Raw genomic sequence first — 20,358 nt, forward strand, 5'->3', positions numbered from 1 at the left:
GACCCCGGCGCTCAGCCGCCGGGCCTGCCTCCAGCCAGGAGGGCGGCGGATGACGACGACAGGCGGCGGTGGATGATCAGGACAGGCTGTGGGGCTGGAAGGGCAGGGGATGCAGGCGACCACAGCAGAGAAGGAGGGCCGTGACGGGGGCTAAAGGCGAGCGCGCGTGGTGGTCACCCCCTTCCAGCCTTCCCTCAGGACGGGCCCAGAGACCCTGCAGGCGCCGCGCACCGAGGCTGTGCGGCACCGGCAGGAACCAGGGGCCGGGCCTACCTCGTCCTCCCGGGCAGCCGGTGGGAGGCGAGAGGCGGGCAGGACGCCCGCTCCCCGCCGCGCCGAGGCCGAGGCTGCCCGAGGCGGCGGGGACAGACGCCCGCCGGCCGCCGGGGAAGGGCGGGGCTGCGCGGCCGCGCGTGCGCGGGGCGGGGCTTGCGGCGGCGCCGCCGCGGAGGAAGCGGCGGCGGCGGCAGCCTCGGGCGCGCGCAGCCATGAGCGGCGGGGCGGGGACTGGCGGCCGCGGCGTGTGAGGGGTTCGGCGGGGCGGGGGGTCCCGTCCCTCCCTGCCTTCCCCCCTCCCCGCGGAGCGATGGTGCCGGGGCGCCGGGGCGGGGGCCGCCAGCCCGGCGGCAGCGGCGGGGGGCGGTGGCGGCGGGGCCGGCCCCTTTCGGCGCCGGGGGAGGCGGGAGCGCGGCGGTGGCGGCGGCCGTCGTCGTGCCGGGTGCGGGCCCCGCGCCGCCATCTCCTCCGTCTCCTGCCCCTGCTGCTGCTCTTGCCCGCTGGCGCTGAGGGGCAGGCCGGCCCCAGCTCCGGCCCGCACGCCGCGGGGCCCCCGGACTGGCCCCCCGCCGGCCCCGGGCCCAGCCTCAGCCTTTACCTGAGCGAGGAGGAGGTGCGCCGGCTGATCGGTGAGTGCGGGCCGGGGCTGCGCCCGCGGCCGCACCAGGCGCGGTGAGGGGCCGGGCTGGGCCCGGCGGTGGGGCGGCCTGTGGGATGGGAGCCGGGGGCCTGTGGGGCTGGGGAGGGGTGTGTGGGGCCAGGGAGGGGGCTGGGGGGCCAGGGGCCGGGGGGGAGGTGGGACTGAGGTGGTGTTGGGGGTCTGGGCGCTCAAAAGGGGATGAGGGGAGTTCTGTGGGATTGGGATGGCAGTTTGGGGATCTGGAAGAGGATGGGGGAGCCTGGGGGTGGGGATGGTGGGGGTCAGTGGCACTGGAGGACGGGGGTGGTGGCTGTGGGGGCCCAGGAGGCGATGGGGGGTGGCTGTGGGACTGGTGCAAGGGCGGCAGATCTGGGGGTGCAGGGGAGGATGGAGAGGGCTGTGAGCGGGGATGAAGGACCTGGGGCTCAGGGGAGGGTGGGGGGCTGTGGGACTGGGCTGGAGTTGGGTGAATTTGGGGTTCTGCAGGACGGGGGGAGCAGGGAGTCATGGGGAGAATGGATGAGTCTGAGGACTCGGGAAAGAGTCTCTGTGCTGCCCCGTGTGTGTGGCTGGGATTTGAAGGGAAGAAAAGGGTTTACCCTGATGGTGAGGGGTTCCCCAGATTCAAGTGACTGGGGATGGTGCCCCGTGGGAGCAGGGTAAGCTCTGGAAGACGTGAGTTCGGGCCCGTGATTTAATTAGCGAGGCGAGTGACATTCAGAGGGCAGAGAGGAGACCTGGCAATAATTGGGTGCGTGTGTGAAAGTAATCTTAATTTCTAGGCAGGCTGACAATTGCTGCGCAAGTACTTGGAGACAGTTCATGAAGTCCCCCATCTGGCCCACTGTGGAAGGCTTTCACAGTAGTTTAGTGGTTGGAGAGTCTCTGATTTAAACAAAGATTTGTTTTCTGTAGGCTTTGGCTTGCTTAGGCTTTTGTTTAGAGTTGGTGGCTGGAGTCTTGAAACAAATATGTTGGTATCCCCAATGATTTGTTTTTCAGCAAGTGCCCTGTATCTCTGTAAGCTGAAAAACAAGCAGAGCAAGACTTTATTTGCATCCAATGGACAAAATAAAAATATCTCCAGTTAATTTGAACTCTGTAAGCATGTAGCTGACCGAAGTCAGGGGACGGGGGGAGTGAGTAACACTGTAAACATTTTTTTCCCTTTTGGCTCGCTCTGGTGATTAGGGTTCTGTTGCCGTCATTTTTACCTTGCATGTGCTTGCTGCCAGATGCTTTTGTTACAGATAGAGGATAAAAATGTCAGGCTTGCTGTTTAGCTGAGTTTCTAAACAAGTAGGTAATCTTGGAAATACTGAATTGTAAGGTTTGAGCTATCCCGAGTCTAGTGCCCGAAATGCGTATTAGTTGGATTTGCTCAGACTTCCATGGTCCACTAGCATAATTATTCATCATTAAGTAGCAACTGAGGAGGGAAGATCTGCTGTTGTTATTATTTTTTAAGTTAAATTGCATCCTGTAACCTCCCTTATGGGTGTCTGTTGCTAACATGGCTAAAGTCACTTGTTACTCAAGCTGTCTGTAGCTGTTTTATATCACTTTAACTATCTGACACTCAATGATCTGTTCTGCTTCTGCCACTCAGTTTGGATACCTGCTTGGATAAACTGGAGTCTAATGTGGAGATAAACTGGCACTTTTTTCAGTTAGTGGGATTCAGATCACTAGAAGTCTGTTGTAAACTAAACTTTCAGGATCCACCTTGTGTTGTTGGCATGAGCAGATTTAATTTTAGGGGTATCCTTTACACGTCCTAGCTGTTGTAGGTAAGGCGTAGTTTAATGAGGCATCTAGACACAGGCAATCAAATCTTCAGTAACTGTATGTATTCCTCTGGCAGAAGAAAGTCCAAAGGGACGGACAGGTTTGTTCCAGTTCTTCACGCTTTTGAAAACAAAACAAGCTATTTTGATATGTTCGGTTTTGTAGTATCTGAATTGTGTTTACATACAAGCAAGTTTAAGTGCTCCTATTGGTGTGCATAAACTTTCAAAGAGCAGGGAGGTGTTTTGGCTTCTGTAACTTCTTTGAGGAAAGCCATGGTTCCATGGATGCTAGAATAGTCATTAACAGTGGATAGGAAAATGACGTTGCTTGTGAAGCAAACTGTTAGGTTCAGTGAAGCTGCTAATGTAAACATAGAAGCTAGTTTCGTTCACCTTTTGTTTCTAAACAAACTCTACCTCTGCTACTGTCTTGCTGTGGTTGAACAGAAAACTCTCAGACTTTCTGAAGTGCTCATAATCCCACATGTTACACTGAGTTGCTACAGCCTGTGATGTGTTTTCATGCGTCTTGGTATTGTCCCCATAGATCTTTAGATCACAAATTTGATTTGGAACAAATGAAAGTGCGCATTTGCGAGTTGTTGAACCAGCCATGGGCGGTGAAACGGTGTGTCCTCCGTGCAAAGCTGGAGCATCCGTGGGGTCTGGTGTAAGGTCTGTTGGGGCTGTACCCACGCGTGGTCTCTTCACCAGCGAGGCTGTACCAGTTCAGTGGCACATTGCAGTGCTTCTGCCCTCCTCAAAACCAGAATTCACTGTCTTACAGAACCATGGCCTGTGTTTTTAATTAGGTTGTGGCTCTTGTAAATGAAATAGTGACTTGCTTAAGATTATTTGTGGCTGCTGTTCTTTCTGTGGCACAGAGGCAGGACAGATACTATGGTTTATAGTGAAAACTGCCCTCTGCTTTCCTGTATGCTTATGCCAGATTTCCATCATTAGGCTATGTGATTCTGACCATGTGTCTGCCTTAGGAGGAATTGTTTTGAAATCTTCAGAACTTTACAGAGAAAAAAAACTAAAGAAAACTGGGTTGTCTTGTTGTGTGAGATGGATTTTTATTTTGAAAAGCTGCAGTGTTCTCATGGTCTGAAAGCAGGGCTTGCGATATGGCAGGCAGATGGTGTCTCTGTCAGAAATACCTCTTGCCATTCCCGTGGAAAACGTTCACAGCCATGCAAACTCTAAGTCTTTGAGAAAAAAAAAAATAACGTGGTTTTCACATACTTGGATGTGTCAGATTCCACTCACACTACGCAGGATTCAGCAATAGATGAGATAAAGGTAGAAAGAGAAAGAGAGGAGTTAGTCAAAGGGACTTGGTTGAGACAACTTCAGCGATGGCAGCAGGAGCGGGAGGTGTTTGAGTGAGAGCGGGGGCGAGGTACAGGGTGATGGGCAGTCGGGGAGGAGGAAGAGAAGCACTGCTTGCTGGGGAGAGACATCCAGAGCACCACAAGCCTTTTTAGGGGTGTCTCTGAACTCTCTCAGCACTGTGATCCGTAGGCTTTTGGAGTTGGTTTGTAGCTTTATGGATTTGGTTTGTATGGACAATCTTTTTTGGACCTGTGCATAAACCTGAAGAAAGTAGCATTAGTCTTATGGAGTGGCTAACTGTAAGGCATGATAATACCACCTGATTGTATCACCTTTTTCTGGTGACTGCCCTGTGATGCTAAACATGCAGGGCAGATGGTGTTAAATTAGTGACGAGTTATTCAGTAGAGGGTCTGTACTTGATTTAGTGACTTTCATTCAAATTTGCCTGTGAAATCAGAATGTGGTGTTTGCCTAATGTTGAAATGTTCCATTGGTCTGCTTTTCACAGGATCCTGTCATATAAAGGCACGTGTATCCCTGCTTGGCAGGTAATGAACTAAGGTTTAGAGAATAAGGTAAAAAATATCTATTAATATTAGGTAGCTAGCTTTAATAATTAGAGGATTTGATCTGATCTATTTGAAGTACATAGTATTACTTAGCACTTAATGCATTCATGATATATCTCTTAGACCTTCAGCTGTGAGTTCCCAGCAGTTCTGCAGCCCAGCCTCACAGGAGACCTTGGGTTATACCTTCCAAGCACGAGGACCAGAATCAATAGTTGCCTGTGAAAATTTGGCTTAAGCAGTTTTTCTTACATTGCAGGCAGTTCTTTTGCAGCATTCATGAGATAGCACGTAATTGTTCATGGCAGCAACAAGATGCTTAAGCAGTAAGGGCAATCCTTTCTGTTCTTGTAGGTTTTTGGTTTGTTGTTTTTGGGTTTTTTGTCTGTTCGGTTGGTTTTTTTTTTTTTTGTAGACTACATACCTTTCAGCTTTGAAATTGGTCTTGTGGATAGCCCTCCCCATCACATGGCTCTGGTTCTTTTTTAGAGACAGGTCTAGCCTGAACACTAAATGAAACTTAAGTCCCATGGGGGAAAAATACCATGTTATCACGTAACTAAGGGCTATCATAATGCATACATGCAGTGTGGTGGGTGTGTGAATTAGAATTGGAGGAGAATCTTAGTCAGAAGTCCTACAATGTTTGCATTGAGTTTGCAAACTTAGTATTCTCTGGCCTGGTTTCTGCTGAGTAATTGTATTGAATGTCATCTTCTGTTGGTTTTATATTTGCACTTGCTTAATTATAGAGTTAAATTAATTACCATTTATACGACTTTTTCTTACATTTTCATAGTTCTAATTTTTATTTGAAGCCAGCGTGGGGCTTACTGAAATGAGTTGTCTGGTTGTGAGATGAGAAGTCTGTTACAGCAGAGGGTTGGTTTGTTGTTTTTTAAATCGCACTGCTGACTCACGGAGTGATTGGGGTTGGCAGGGACCTCTGGAGGTCATCTGGTCCAAGCCCCTGCTCAGGCAGGGCCACCTAGAGCTGGTTGTCCGGCACCGTGCCCAGAAGCTTTTGAACATCTCCAAGGATGGAGACTCCACTACCTCTGTGGGCAACCTGTGCCAGTGCTCGCCCACCCTCACAGTATATGAGTTTTTCCTGATGTTCAGACCCTCCCATGTTTCAGTTTGTGCCCGTTGCCTCTGGTCCTGTCACCAAGCATCACTGAGATGAGCCTGGCTCCATCCTCTTTGCACACATCTTCAGATATTTATATACATTGATGAGATCCCCCTGAGCCTTCTCTTCTCCAGGCTGAACGTCCCCAGCTTTCTCAGCCTCTTCTCATAGGAGAGATGCTCCAGTCCCTTTAATCATGTTTGTGGTCCTTTGCTGGATTCTCTCCAGTAGCTCTGTGGCTCTTGTATTGGGGAGCCCAGCACTGGACCCAGTACTCCAGGTGTGGCTTCACCAGGGCTGAGCAGAGCCCTGGTAAATTATAGGCCAAATGCAGTTTTGTATATTTTAGATGGAGACTAAACATCTGCTTATTGCAGCAGTTGATCTTAATTAAGATGTCTTAATTTTATACTGTGAAACAGCTTTCTTAATGTCACTATTTCAGGGAGTTAGCAACAGGAGTTCATGTCAAAAGTGCTTTCTTGCACTGAGTTTATAGTGACTGGAAATCCTCTTGTTCCTTTGTCTGTTGCCCGGTTAGTTGTCCCTGTTGTGAAAGGGAGCTGAAAATCAGTGTGCTGGAATGAGCTGGTTGTTCAGTTTATTGAAAAGTTGAGGTATTTCTTCCTTGCGATTCTTGAAATGCTTCAGAGCCTCAGTAAAAGCCCACTCGTGCCTGTCTTTGACAGCATCACTACCTAGACCACTGCCAGTGAGCTAGTGCTGTGCTCTCAGTGAGTTTTGTTAGTAGCACCCAACATAAATTTCGATGTGAGATGGGTACCTTGCAGGTGCTTGTACATGGTGCCTCTTTAGAATGGAAAAAATATAGCAAAGAGCCTCTGGAGGATGAATGAGATGTCCGCTGAAGAGCAGATGTTTGAGTACCCTAAGGTCTAGAAGCAAGTGTCTATGTGGTACAGGATCTACAGTTCAGAATCTGGTTCTGTTGTATACATGTTCTTAAATCTTGGTTTTCTAGCTTTTAAGTGCTTGACTCTGAAGAATGGTAGCTTTTTTGCACTTTGTATGCAAAAATAAGCATTGTGTTGCTATGGTCCACATGCCTGTCTTTGCAGAAGTGCAAAAACCTGCATGGTAGTGCTTCATTTTACCATTCCAAAGGGACTTAAAATTAAAGATTGCTGTAGGTCCACAGTGCTGGATGGAAAGCAAGCTTCTAATCTTGACAGACATCATGCACTGTAACTGATGATGGCCTGAAAATATTCTGATATATTCCACTTAATTGCAAGTGCTGTTTTTAGGATAATTATTTTATTACCTTGCCCCGTGAAGCCCTTTAGCCTAATAATAGTCCGTGATTGGTGCTTATTAGACAGGGTTTTTAGTGTTGCAGGTGAATGTCACTTAAGTCTGCTTTGGAGAAATAGGGGGATTAAGGCTGGCAGGGTGTTTGGAGAGTGCATGCAGCAACATCTGGCCGCTTGCAAGCTGCAGCAGGTTGTGACAAGTTACTTGCATTGTGGAGTTGGGCAATCTGTTTTTGTTTTGGAGCCTTTCAGTGTGCTTGGATGCTTGTCTGTCTGATTTACTGAGTACCACAGTTCATGTCAATGTTGTTTTGAGGTTTATGAGAACAAGCTGCATTTGAGGTTCCTCTGCCCTTTTCCATTTTCCTTTTCCCTTTTCCACTTTTAATTTGCAAAGTTCAAATAGTGTGTGGATAGCTGTTTCTTTGGAGATGCATGTAGTCGTATAAACCCACTGCAATATTTTTAATGCTTGCAAACTGGCAGAAGAACATGCTTCTAGGAGTTTGAAATAGCCTGTGGAAGGCCATCTGGAGTGATGCCCGTGGAGGCAGCTTCTAGCCTGGCTTAGGATTGCTTTGAAATAATTTATTCTGTGTGACCAGAGGGAAGTCCGGGAAATACATAAGTCCTTGTGTGTATTGATGTACTCAGCATTGCTGAGGTGGGTGGTTGATTTCTGCAGCCTGCTTTATTTATCATACCAGCTTACGTGTTGAGATTTAAAAATGCTGGGGATTCCGTCTGAATTGTACCCAGAGAAAGCAATTTGCTTCTGCAAATGGGCTGTTCAGGAGGGACTGCATGGGCAGCAGGCGGCTTGGCTTCCTCCTGCCGCTCTCTGTCTGCGCTCGGCTCTGGGAGGAAGCAGCCATTTCAGCTCCCGAGAGGCCAAGGACTGTCTAGTGATAAATGTTTGTGGCTCTTGTAACACTTGTGTGTCAGGGACTTGGAAGAAATCTGACCTCTGAGACTGAAGACTAGCCTGATGAGGGGAGGAAAAAAAATCCCAAAGCTGCATTCCTCGCTGCTGTGATTTTACACCTGTGTTCTGTTTGGCAGCATCTTATTTATCACTGTTGATTGTTTGGCCTCTTCGAATACATGATCTCTTTCTCCCTCCAGTGTATGGACAGAATGGGAACAAGAGAGGAAATGGAGGCAGAGAGCTCCCTGCATGCATGAGAAAAGCCAGCAAGAAGGGCTTCATGTACCATACCGGCAGGAAGGCAGGGACTGAAACAGAGGGAGATACAAGAGATAAGGATCATGCTCCTGTGAGGAGCATCCCAGGGTGGCATTTTCCTGAGAGTGGGAGCTTTGGAGGCAGCTATACTGTACACTCTGGTGTGTGGGTCCTTTAAAAGATGAAGTAGTTGGGGAAGTCTTGCGTTTTTCTCCTCCCCTTCTGGTATTCAGAGTTGTGTTTGGATACTGGGAAAGCTGAATTAATGAGACAAATTCCAAATGTATCTTGGTTCACAGTTGTTCTGAGCTCTAGTGAAAGGGGATTGCTTCATGACTAATTCCTACCTGAAACTGTCCAGACTGAAGTATCACTGAGGCTCCTACTTGCAGTGGAAGGGTTTTTAGTTAGAGGCTATTCCTCTAGTAACTTAGTGTGCAGTATTACAATTGTACTTGAGGTCTCAACTATGAAAGCAGGGAGTGCATAAAGGGTGGAGTGCATTTAATGAGTTGTGCGTGATGAATTGATTTTTTTTTTTCCTCCCCCCCCCCCCCCCCCCCCCCCCCCGCGTCCCGAATGGCAGCAGCACCAGCAGATCTCATGTAAGAATGAATGCTAACACTCTCTCAAAATGCCTTGCGGTGGTACAAAGGGCATGATGGTAGAGGCTTCAAACGCATTATTTCTCTTCCATCTCTGCCTTTGTCCTTCTTTCAAGCGGATAACTCACATATTTGCACTGACTGCTTTGGAGATCTGGGAGCAGAAGCAACAGCATGAAACTAATGTGATGCTTTAGAATTTTGCAGCCGCTTTCTGGGTGTTGAATAGCTGTAATTAAATTAACCAGTATATTGATTTCACCATGCTACTTGGGAAAGATAAGAGCAGTAATGTAAGCGTTGGAGCTGCTGCTTGGTAGGCTTGAAAAGCTGCAGCCACTCAGAATACATAATGCCAGCAGTACCAATAGTGAAGCTGAGCAGGTTGATAAACTAAAAATGGTTATCCTCTCAAAACTGTTTTAACCTTTATAAACTTAGTGGATGGCCTTGTAGAATAATAACTAATAAAAGAAAAAAATACTAAGCTCCATGGTTTTCCTGAGTGCAGAGATTGCCACAGAAGAGAATAGACTTGTTTTAGTTCGTGTGGAGCTTGATTTTCCATTAAACACTCGGTCTCACTGTGATGGAAGTCTTCCAAAGCATCTGAACAGATGTGAAGGGTGCGTTACCCCTTCAGCAGTCCTGTCGGTCACAGAACTAGAAGCATGAGTTTCGAGGCCAAGAGGTCTGATGCATTGAGGGAGGGTGTGTGTGGTGTGTTTGGGTTTTTTTGGTTGTTTTTTTTTTTTTTATTTGGACTCAGTTGGGTACTTGTTACTGAAATAGTCACAGCTACTAGCAGGGGCACCATTCTAAAGGTCACTTGTGCTGTTGTACCTTATGGTCTTGCTTGCAGGGATAACTGAATCAACATGTGGGTGCATTACTATAACTAAAAAAAAAAAAAAAAAAAAAATTAAGTGGCACAACTTCTAGGGGTAGTTGACACTAAAATACTGCAAATGCACGTTATTCATGAGTCCAAATGATGTCTGACATACCTTTGTTAGGTGATTGAGTTTTGGCTGGGAAGATTACAGCAGTCCAGTTTAAAAGCTTTGTGATACCAGTAAGCATTATTAGTTATTTTATTTCAAGGTGTGTGATCTTGGGCAACTGCTGTTCACGTGAATGGAACCTTTCTTTTATTTTCTATTCTCAGTGTTTACTTTCATTCTAATTCAAAAGGAGCATCAAACTTCATGTTACAATTATGAATACATTTGCCATTACTAATAAGTTAAATTTTTATTTCATAAATATACCTAAATATTCTGTGTGCTAAGAATAAAGTTGTTTAATTTGCTCATTAAAGTTAGCTTTGTATTTTTATATTATAGAGTTTCCTTTCAGTCGGTTCCAACCTTGTATCTGCACCATTCCCATTCCCATCTGTCCCATTTCCCCTTGCCCAGTGTGTAGGTCACTGGCACTAATTTTTCTCTGCCTTCAAGTATGTGTCTTATGCATCTCTACTGCATCTTTCCTTTGGAATCGGCCCTTCAGGTAACTCTCATGCTCTGTTCTAGCTATTAATAGCAAAGTGACTGCTGGTTTTGTTGGGAGTTTTACTAGTTTGTTTGTGTTTTGGTTTTTTTTTTTTTTTTTTAAGTTTCAAATGGGGAAACTTCATTTAGGAGGTGTTCTCAGGAGCAGAGTTTACTTGTATTCTGCTCTGAGGTAAGACATGTGGTGGTGTGTGTTTGGTTGGGTTGTTTTTTTCCCTCCCCATTAAGGAGAGTGTCATCTTCTAACCATTTTCACGTCTGTCTTTATATCCTACCTATCAGAAAAATGAATATTTTTCTGTAGGTGAAGGAGAGAAGAATAAGCAGGCAGGCTGTTGAAATGTAATTGTTGCTGTTGTTCAAAGACAAACAAAAGGGTAAGCAGTTGGGTCCTAGGAACAATTAATGTCTTCCTTTTGGTATGGATTGAGTTAAATATTGCCTTATGCTTTCACTTCAGCAAGTGCCATCTATTGGGGGAAGCTTTTTCCCGTAGAAGGGAAGGGGTCTACTCTGAGACTTTCACAAAGACCTTTCAGTGAGAAAAATACCATTTGCCCTTGGTGTTGAACTTGCAAATTCTATTTAACAGCATCAATAAAGTGAATTGTGGGTGATCTGTCAGTGAAGATTCCGGAGGATTTAATGGGAGCTCTCAGCTCAGTTTTTCCTCCTGTGTGCTAGATGTTGGGAAGTTTCCTACTAAGATTCCCTGCTAGGGAGTATTGGTTGGTTTTCAAGGATGCAATCATTGCCTTGAAGTTATGTTAAGTATTTCCTCACATTGAATGCCTTACATACTGTTTTCCACCTCCAGCTCATGTAACTCTGTGCAGATTACAAAACCGTTTGTGTAAATAACCATAGTCCGTATGCTCTCTGCTACCACTGGGCAGAGATAGGTGAGCTTGCAAAGCAACTGTGCTGTTTGCAATGAGGCATCAGTCTCTGGTGGGAGAAGTCTTCCATGGAGGTGGGAATGGATTTAATTCTGGAGCCTCACCAATCAGTGTTATGTTAATGACCTAATGTTAGAGCGATTCCACAAAGAGTTTGCATATTTCAGTATTTTTGGGTGATGTGTCAAGCTGTAATTTTATTTCTAGTCTGTTTTCCATGCACTTGATACTGGTGGGTTTTTTATTTTTTCAAGCTCTATGATACTGGATTATAAGATATTCCTTTCTAGCAAAGCTTAGACTGAAGTTTAGAAAGAAAGGGTTGAAGAGCTCTTTTGTGAGATAGATACATGTAGGCAATGAAGAACTTCACGTAGAAGTAGGAAGTTGTCCCCAAAAATGGAGGATTCTTTTGTCTTGGTGGGTTTCTTTCTAAGTGTCAGGTGGGTGTTGAGCAGAAGGACTATTCAACAGTCAGGGAAGAAATGTTTCTAAACAAAAGGCAGAAAGTGGGTTAGTGAGTAGTGCTGGATTTGTGCCTGCTGATTTGTCTTTCAAGCTTGACACTGAACAATGTCCTTTGGTGTTCTCTGGCACCTGTGTTATGAGAGTGAAAAGCTGTTTCTTCATCATCTCCGTGTTACTTAAAATATCACAGGAAAAAAGTTAAATCTTTCATCAGTCATCTTTTCCAGAGACTCATGGCCTGTAAGATGTTTAAAAGCAAGTATTTCAGCATAAATTCCTGACTGACAGCTATAACTGGCAGACTGTAGTGTTGTGGAAAACTTAAGTAAAAATGCAAGTAGAAGGCTATAATCTGTTACTTGTTTTATTAAAGGAAAGTTCACTTTCATTGTTGTGTATACTGGATATGTGGAAATCGGATATAAGAAATTTTTTATGTGTGTGTGTATATATATATATATATATACAAATGCTTAGTATTACATTTCCAATAGTTTGCTATGGTCTGAATGATATTGTATGTGTGTAGATCAGTTTGTATTTGATTTCCTCATTTTTTTAACTCCTAGTTGTAGTTTCAACCCTGTGTAAGCTGTTCGTTGAAGTGAACTAATTAAATACATTCACACTAAGAAGGCTAGCTCTGGGAAAGTGTTCTTTCTACCCTGAAAAAAAAAGTTTCAGTACTCAACAGCTGATTTTTAATTCTTCAGCCATGTTTCCTTGTGCTTAGGCTGGTGGTATGAAAATAGCAGAATTTTTCCAGTGCACATTTGCAGAATCAGTTGCAAAAAAAGGAAAGCTTAGGATTTAAAGTCAGTGTTTCAGACTTATGGTGCATTTTTAATGAAAGGAAAATGGAAGGGAGGCAAAAAGATATCTTTCTTCAACAAGGTAAATTGTCCAGTGCTGAGAGAATCCGGTGTGTTTATGGAGTAGGTTGCACAGACTTGGGAAGTGGATAGTGGCGAAGGGATGCTGAAGCTTGAGATTCATACTCTTTTTCATGTGGTTGTTCACCCTGGAGTGGAAGCTTCTGGTCTGGCCAGAGGGCTAACCTGGATGAGCTGCTCAGGAGTGAACGCGTTGTTCTCCGGAGCATGTAAACCTCTGAACAAATGGAGTGTTTATATAAAGGTAATAACTTGTTTAACTGCGTAACTCTTCTCAATTACTTTATTTCAGTGGCTGTGAGTCAGGAGCAGGAGTGGCTTGCTTTGTGGGGGCTATGGTGGTTTGACGTCGCACTGCAGAGATTTCTCGGCTGCTTATGAAGAAACTCTTACGCATTACAGACTAGTGTGTTAAGAAAACAGGCACTAATTTCAGTCATTTCTGTACACAGACAGGAATCTACCAGAGAGTTGGGTAGGCAGCTGGGAGAACCAATTATGTCACTATCGTTAACGGATTGCTATTAGACTAGGGCTAATACTCATATTGCAGCAAGCAGTATTTCAGTAAGAGCGGTCTCATCTGACTCTTATATTGCATGTTCATGCTTGATTTTTAGACATAATCTTCCAGAAGTGTGTTATGATGATTTGAAGTCTGTTACCTGGGGTAACAGACGCCTAAATACTGTCGTCATCTTTAAGAATGTGTTACTACTAGTGCATGTCGTTGGATAGATTTGCTTCATAAGAATAAAATCTAATTTTTCCCATGCTGATAGCGGCAAGTTTCTTTTGTATATTGTGCTTAAAAAGAAAGAAAAAAAAGAGTTGAAGCTAGACTGCATTTACACAAGGGCATTTGAAAAGAACTGTTTTGTTAGGCTGCTAGACTGACATGATCCAATTTTGTCATGAACACAAGGGCTGCTCAGCATCTTTTGCATTTGGGAATGAAAATTGGCCTCTCTCCTTCCTTTCTGAGCTTCTTCAAATGTTTTGTTATGTTAAACAGTGCAGAGAATGACAGACTTTCTCTGTGGTGCTGCTTAAATTTACCTTTTTGTTTGTGTTCAACTTTAATTTATTCTTTCAAGTTTGTGCCCAAGGGTGGGAGGTACAAAGATGTGGAAGTTAGTAATGAGATTTAGGGGTTGCCCGGGTAAAAGGGTGGCGTTTTTGCTTTGAAATCAAAGCAAAGCATTGGTCGTACTGTTTTCGTGTGGGTTGGTGTAAGTTAGTAAAGTCCAAGTAATGAGAAATTAGATCCTTTAGTGTTGTGCATTGTCTGCATGTGGACTTGTTTAAGGAGGCTTGCCAAAGCAAAACTGCAGCCTATGTTTTAAAACTGTTCATCATTGATCACCAATATACTGCTTAAACCAATCGAAGCATTTCTGAAATTCTTCTTTTCCTCTGCAGTTTATGTAACCCAACAATTTTCTGGTATTTCTTTGTAAGGTTCTCCACCCCTTTCTTTATGTTTTACTGCTTTCCCTAGAAAATGGTTATTGAAGAGCTGCCTGTTTTCTCTAGCTGTTTGTAATGCATCTGTGTTTTTCTTCTAGAGCCACCTGTTTTCTCTTTTTATCATTCCATATATGACGTAAAACATTACATACCAATTTGTGTTTGTTCCAGGATGCTGGTGTATTTGCCTTACTTAAAGTGCAAGATGGTGAAAGTGTTCAACACCTTAGGAGGAACCTGACACCTTCTGGAATTACATTTTCCCTCCCCTTTACCAGTCAGTAGGTTTTAGTGTAGTAGTTTAGTAGATTACTAAGCATTCTTGAAATCTGAAACAACTGGGAAAATGAACCTTGTTTCTGTCTTCTTTTCCTCAGCAACCTGCTGTGTGGACTGATTACGTTGTACACTGCTACTGTGTTTGAAAGAGATTTACACATTTAAGAAAAGTAAAAAATTGAGGTTGCTGGTTTAGGCTGTATATTGACAGTGACTTGCTTAATTTGATACCATCTTTCGAAGCTACCTATGCCCAAAGCATGCTTTGAAAAAAAGCCTAGACTATCTGGATAAGATAACTACTATTTTAGTATAAGCTCCGTCTAAGTTAGTGCTGCTGCAGTCTTGCCCTCCATATGGGGTGCTCCTGAGCATCCTCACTAATTCAGGGAGTTAAACTGACTGAGGAGTGTTCCCCCACTTTTTTTTTCTCCCCACATACTGCTAGCTTGACTCCTTGAACTTGGCTTGCTGAAGGTTTAAATAAGGAACATTGCAAGGCACATGTAAGTACGCATGTCTGAAGAAAAAAGGTGAAATGCAGAATTAAAACAATTCTGTGTTAGACTTAAACTGTCATGATAATGGAGCCTAAAGTGTTTTCTGCAAACTCCTTAACCATTTTTAATGTCTACTTCAGAGAGAGTTAATAATAGCACTTAATCAGTCTTGAAATGTAAGCGGTGAGGAGGCACCGTTTCAGTGTTTGTAAAAAGGTATGTAGGTAACAAGGAACAAAGTATCTCATTGACTAGCGGTAGCTCACAGCTAATACTCAGTGAACATAACTGAGCCTGTTTGACAGTGAACGTACCTGGACCTGTTTGACATTTTACTGAGGCTGATCATTGTTGTCTTGATCTGAACTTGTGGGAAGAGGCGCGTTGGATGTGATCTGCCCAGCGTGTTTGCAGTGGTATCCTTGTCCTCTGTCTTCAGCAGCACAGGGCTGTTGGAACCTGGCAGGCTGTGCTGCGGTTTTTCTTGGTAAGAATTTAACCTGTGCAACCCATGTGATGCTGAGAAAAGCATACCTTATCTTGGCTAAAATCTACTAACTATAGAAGTCTGGAGTCCACCCGCCGTGGAGCTCTTGAACACGCACAGTGCTGCAGCCTTGCCCGGGCAATTTCTGTGGGTATGGGGAAATTTTCTCTTCCTCAAAGTGGAAGACTGATGAAACAGAGGAAGCCCAGGAGTGCAGTGAGCGAAGCAATGGCAGTCTGCATCAAGAATACTCAGATCACGCAACCATCAGTGAGCTACAGCTCTCGCTTTCACCACCGCTTGCCGCAGTGCCCAGCGTGATTCCTTGCCTGTATGTACCTTCCCAGTGACCCCTCTTAGGGCTGGGACGTGGTGCGGCTCCCAGCATTGCTGGTGATCGACACCTGGGCTCCTTTGTGTCTGGCAGAGCACACCTTGCTGCATGGCTGCCTGCCCGGAGCACAGGCAAGATGCTTTTTTGACTGGCAGGTTCAACTGCAATTTTTTGTGTGTTTTGCTGGCCTGATTGAGATAAATTAAATGGACAAAGTGCTTCAGGAATTCAGGATTGAGGTGGGGGAGGCAGTGAGGGGATGAAAAATTAGGGGTGGAAGGATGGTCTGGAAGCAAAACTGAACTGTGGTGCATTGGAGCTAGAGAGATGGGAGCTTCCTTGTCTGGTGTGGACACAGGTTCTTAGCTGTGCATGGCAAACTGAATTTTGTCTGTAGTTCACCAATGGAAAAAGATGTGCTATAGAGGAGATGTTTTAATTCTTGATAAACTTAAAAAGAAAAAATACCATACAGTATTGAAACATTGAGATTTCCCAAGTACGTGTCTATCAGTTTCCAGGGTTTGAGAAAGTATTTATCCAAATTCATAGAAGAAAAAAATCCAGTGAGAAGCTGTTGGAAGATACTGCCTATTAGTTTAGTAAGTTTGTGATCCACAAACACTAGAAGCACAGAGGATCTACTGATAAAAGCATCACTGTCTATTTACTTTGGTTTTATATTCTTCTCTAGGCATTTTCTGTAGACCCCTGATAGAAACAGGATATTAAGCCAGGCAATCTTCTCCTTTTTTTATGAGTTAAGAGCTATACTACAAAACCTCTTAAATTATTTTTATATGCCAGTCTTTTAGTTAGAGCATAGCAATCTTTGTCATTGCGGCGCCACTCTCTATAGCTGGCTGATGTCATTGCAGGGCCACTCTCTAATCTTCGAGAAGTCGTGGAGATCGGGGGATGTCCCAGAGGACTGGAGGAAGGCAAATGTTACCCCTATCTACAAGAAAGGCTCAAGGGAGAATCCGGGTAATTATAGGCCCATCAGTCTTACTTCAATCCCCAGGAAAGTCATGGAACGGATCCTCCTGGGGGCCATCACGAGTCAAATGAAGCACGTGGTTGGGAAAAGCCAATACGACTTCACCAAGGGCAGATCGTGCCTGACAAATCTGGTGGCCTTCTATGATAAAGTGACCTGCTCGGTTGACATGGGGCGAGCGGTTGACATTGTCTACTTGGACTTCTCCAAGGCCTTCGATACGGTTCCCCACAGCCTCCTCCTGGAGAAACTGATGCATTATGGCCTGGACAAGTGGTCTGTGCAGTGGGTGAGGAATTGGCTGACGGGCCGCACCCAAAGGGTGGTGGTAAATGGCTCTTTTTCAAACCGGCAACCCATCACAAGTGGGGTCCCCCAGGGATCGATATTGGGCCCGACGCTGTTCAATATCTTCATAAGCAATCTGGATAACAGGATCAAGTGTAGCCTGATGAAGTTCGCAGATGAGTGGGAAAGTAGACACTCTGGAAAGGAGAGCCACCCTGCAGGAAGATCTGGATAGGCTGGAAGAGTGGGCTAACAAGAACCTTATGAAGTTTAACAAAGACAAGTGTAAAGTCTTGCACCTGGGAGAACATAATCCAGGAGTGCAGCTCAGACTGGGATCCACCTGGCTGGAGAGCAGCTCCGTGGAGAGGGACCTGGGGGTCCTGGTGAACACGAAGCTCAACACGAGTGAACAGTGTGCTGCTGTGGCCAAGAAGGCCAATCGGATGCTGGGTTGCATCAAAAAGGGCATCACCAGCAGAGATGAAGAAGTCATTATCCCTCTCTACTCAGTGCTTGTCAGGCCACACCTGGAATACTGTGTACAGTTCTGGTCCCCGCTATACAAACCAGATGTGGACAGGCTGGAGGGGGTCCAGAGAAGGGCCACCAAGGTGATGAAGGGTCTGGGAAGCCTGCCGTATGAGGATAGGCTGAGAGAGCTGGGTTTGTTCAGCCTTGAGAAAAGGAGGCTTGGAGGTGATCTCATCACCATGTACCAGTATTTAAAGGGGAGCTACAAAGAAGATGGAGACTCCCTTTTTACAAGGAGTCACATGGTGAGGAGAAGGGGTAACGGGTACAAGTTACTCCCAGGGAGATTCCGGTTGGACACGAGAGGAAAATTTTTCACAGTGAGAACACTCAACCATTGGAATAATCTCCCCAGGGAAGTGGGCGACTCCGCCACGCTGAACACGTTTAAGACTCAGATGGACATGGTGCTGAGCCATCTCGTCTAGATTGTGCTAGAAAGGTTGGACCAGATGATCCTTGAGGTCCCTTACAACCTGGTATTCTATGATATACTCTTGAGTTTTGATTAAGTTTCAGGACACTAATGAGCCTGCAGGGAGCAGAAGTGGTTAACAGCAACAAGAATGAAGAGGAATGTCTTGTCTGCATTTCTATATCTTGTGAAAACAAGGTGGATTAAATCAAGTTCTGGAATAAACGAATGCTTATCACTTCGCACTGATCTTTGCCTAGTTTTTGCACTAAATAAGAGGAATTATTTCTCTCAAGCCAATTCTCCCTTTCTTCAAATGCAGCTTGTCTACACGGTTCAATAGTTAACTGTGATTTTTTTTTTTCCTTTCTTAAAAAAAAAAACCCAAACAAAACCTTTCATGATTCCCTAGATTCTTGGAATAACTTCAGTATGCCTTTAATGCTGTTGTCTTGGAGTCACAGCCTCTCCAGTTTTCTTCACTTTCTAGCCATAATAAAAATAACTCCGTTATTTATGTTCCCAATTGTACTGTGAATACTTTAATTGAACTCAGTTCCCTCTGCATAGATCATACTTGGAGCGTGCACCTGTGTCTGTTTTGCCCGGTTGTTCTCTAAGCATGTCAATATATTGCTGAGCTTGGATAGTGTTTAACTGGGAGCAACGGAGGAAAAGCTGTATGAGAGGAGACAAAATGGTACTGATTACAAAGACAGTATGGTTTTGTCCTGAGGGTATGAAGCTGGGATTAATTTTACAGCTGTGGGGAAGGGGGTTAACTTGTAGTGCTTACTGTACTTCTAATGGCTAATGACACCCAGGGCAACCTGTAGGGTCCTATCCTGTATTCAGTGTGGCCTTGGAATGTGTGCCACAAAAGATAGTGGCAGCTTCAGTATTTTTAATATCAGAGTATGCGTATTATTTAGGAAAATGCACCTTAGTGCTCTGTAGTAAATAGTTTGTGGGTCTTTCAATTATCTAGGTTTATGTAAAAGTCCAGAAAGCAAAGGGTAGACATAAAATACTAGTATTACTTGGTTTACAAATGTCATTCCCCCGCTCATTACGTGCTTTGTGTTATGATCTAATTACCTTGAAGTTAATTTCTTAATGCTTATGTGTCTCAGCTCAAGAAATGAGCAGTTCCAGGAAGAATTACTTGCAGTTAATGAGCTGATAATCCAAAGCAGTTTGTTTTGAGTGTACGCAGTTGTAAAAAGAGGAAAACTGGACCCGTGATTCCCAGAAGCAGACAGGGGTACATTCAGGAGAGTCTGTAATGACTGTTTTGGAGGGTTGTATGAAAAGTTGTGCTTCCTTCCATTACATTCCACCTTTTAGCTGTTTATTAGGCTGCGGCATCTCTCTGAAATTGTTGCTTTGTAAGAATTTGAAGCACTCTTGTTAATGCTGACATACATGAGCATTGATCTCCAAACCTGCAATTGAATTTATGGACTTGAGGAAGTATTTGCTTAAACATTCAAATACAGGTGGAGCTGGTGGTGCTGAGAGTTGGTTGTTCCGGTGTGTTATTGCTGGTCCTGTTCTTCCCTGTCTTACTCTTTTCTTTCTCATTGCAGGTCTTGATGCGGAGTTGTCTTACGTGAGGAATGATGTGGTTAATCACTATGCATTATCCTTCAATCTCTTAATACCCAGCGAGACCAACAATCTTCACTTTAGCTGGCATGCTAAATCCAAGGTAAGCAGGCGTAACTTCTGTGTTTGTGTAGCTGATACATGATCTGTATTGCTTAGTGAATACCCACTATTATAATTTAATGGCTTTTTTCTTTGCAAAAATTAGCATATGCTAGGTGCAAAAGGATTATTTGTATGATTGCAGGCAATAAATTAATATTATATCCAAACTGTTCCTTTCTTGTTTTAGAAAGGTTAAGCACTTCTTTTGAAGTATTTTGTACTTCTTGCTTCCAGCAAGCTACATGTGTATATATACAAGCTATTGGTTCTGGAATCTTCTGGTGGTGCATTGAATGTACAGAAAGGGCAACCATGAACTGAAGCCTCTGGAAATCAGATGTAGAGCAATTGTGTTTAAGAGATTTCCAGAAACATATGTTTGGAGATGAGAAGAACGTATAAAAGTAGCATCTAGTGTGTTATTACCGAGCACCGATTAAATGGAAAGGGATTTTTATTACACTTAATCACCATGGCTGGAGCATGCAGCAACAGCTGTCATGAAGATTGCATATGCTCTTACATTTTGAAGAATTTCCAGTTACTTAGCAATTTATATTTGTATATGAAATGATCTGTTTAGCCTCTGCCAGATGTTCATTCTTTTTTTTTTTTTTAAACTTGAGCAATCGTTATTCTTCTTCCTTAAGTAGGAAAGACTGTAGTAGGAACAGTAGTAGTTAACAACTCCATCAATGCAATTTCTGAAGATTCCTTCTGCCACTGTTCTTCCCTTTGAGGTGTAACTTCT

At 44.4% G+C, this 20,358-nt stretch overlaps 1 protein-coding gene across 2 annotated transcripts in view; it reads left to right on the forward strand.

Annotated features, from left to right (window-relative positions):
* The first annotated feature begins 478 nt into the window (after nucleotides 1-478).
* Nucleotides 479-20,358, forward strand: part of RYK (receptor like tyrosine kinase) — a 66,255-nt gene continuing 46,375 nt past the window's right edge. For both annotated transcript variants that reach the window (XM_087739796.1, XM_087739797.1), the window contains exons 1-2: nucleotides 479-905; nucleotides 19,484-19,605. In XM_087739796.1, the coding sequence (XP_087595922.1) occupies nucleotides 587-905; nucleotides 19,484-19,605 (441 nt within the window). In that variant the 5' untranslated portion in view covers nucleotides 479-586. The remainder of the gene's footprint in view (nucleotides 906-19,483; nucleotides 19,606-20,358) is intronic.

The sequence above is a fragment of the Nipponia nippon genome, unplaced genomic scaffold, assembly GCF_047370975.1.
Source record: "Nipponia nippon isolate SJK-2023a ecotype South Korea unplaced genomic scaffold, ASM4737097v1 scaffold_7, whole genome shotgun sequence".
In the NCBI taxonomy this organism is placed as follows: Eukaryota; Metazoa; Chordata; class Aves; order Pelecaniformes; family Threskiornithidae; genus Nipponia; species Nipponia nippon.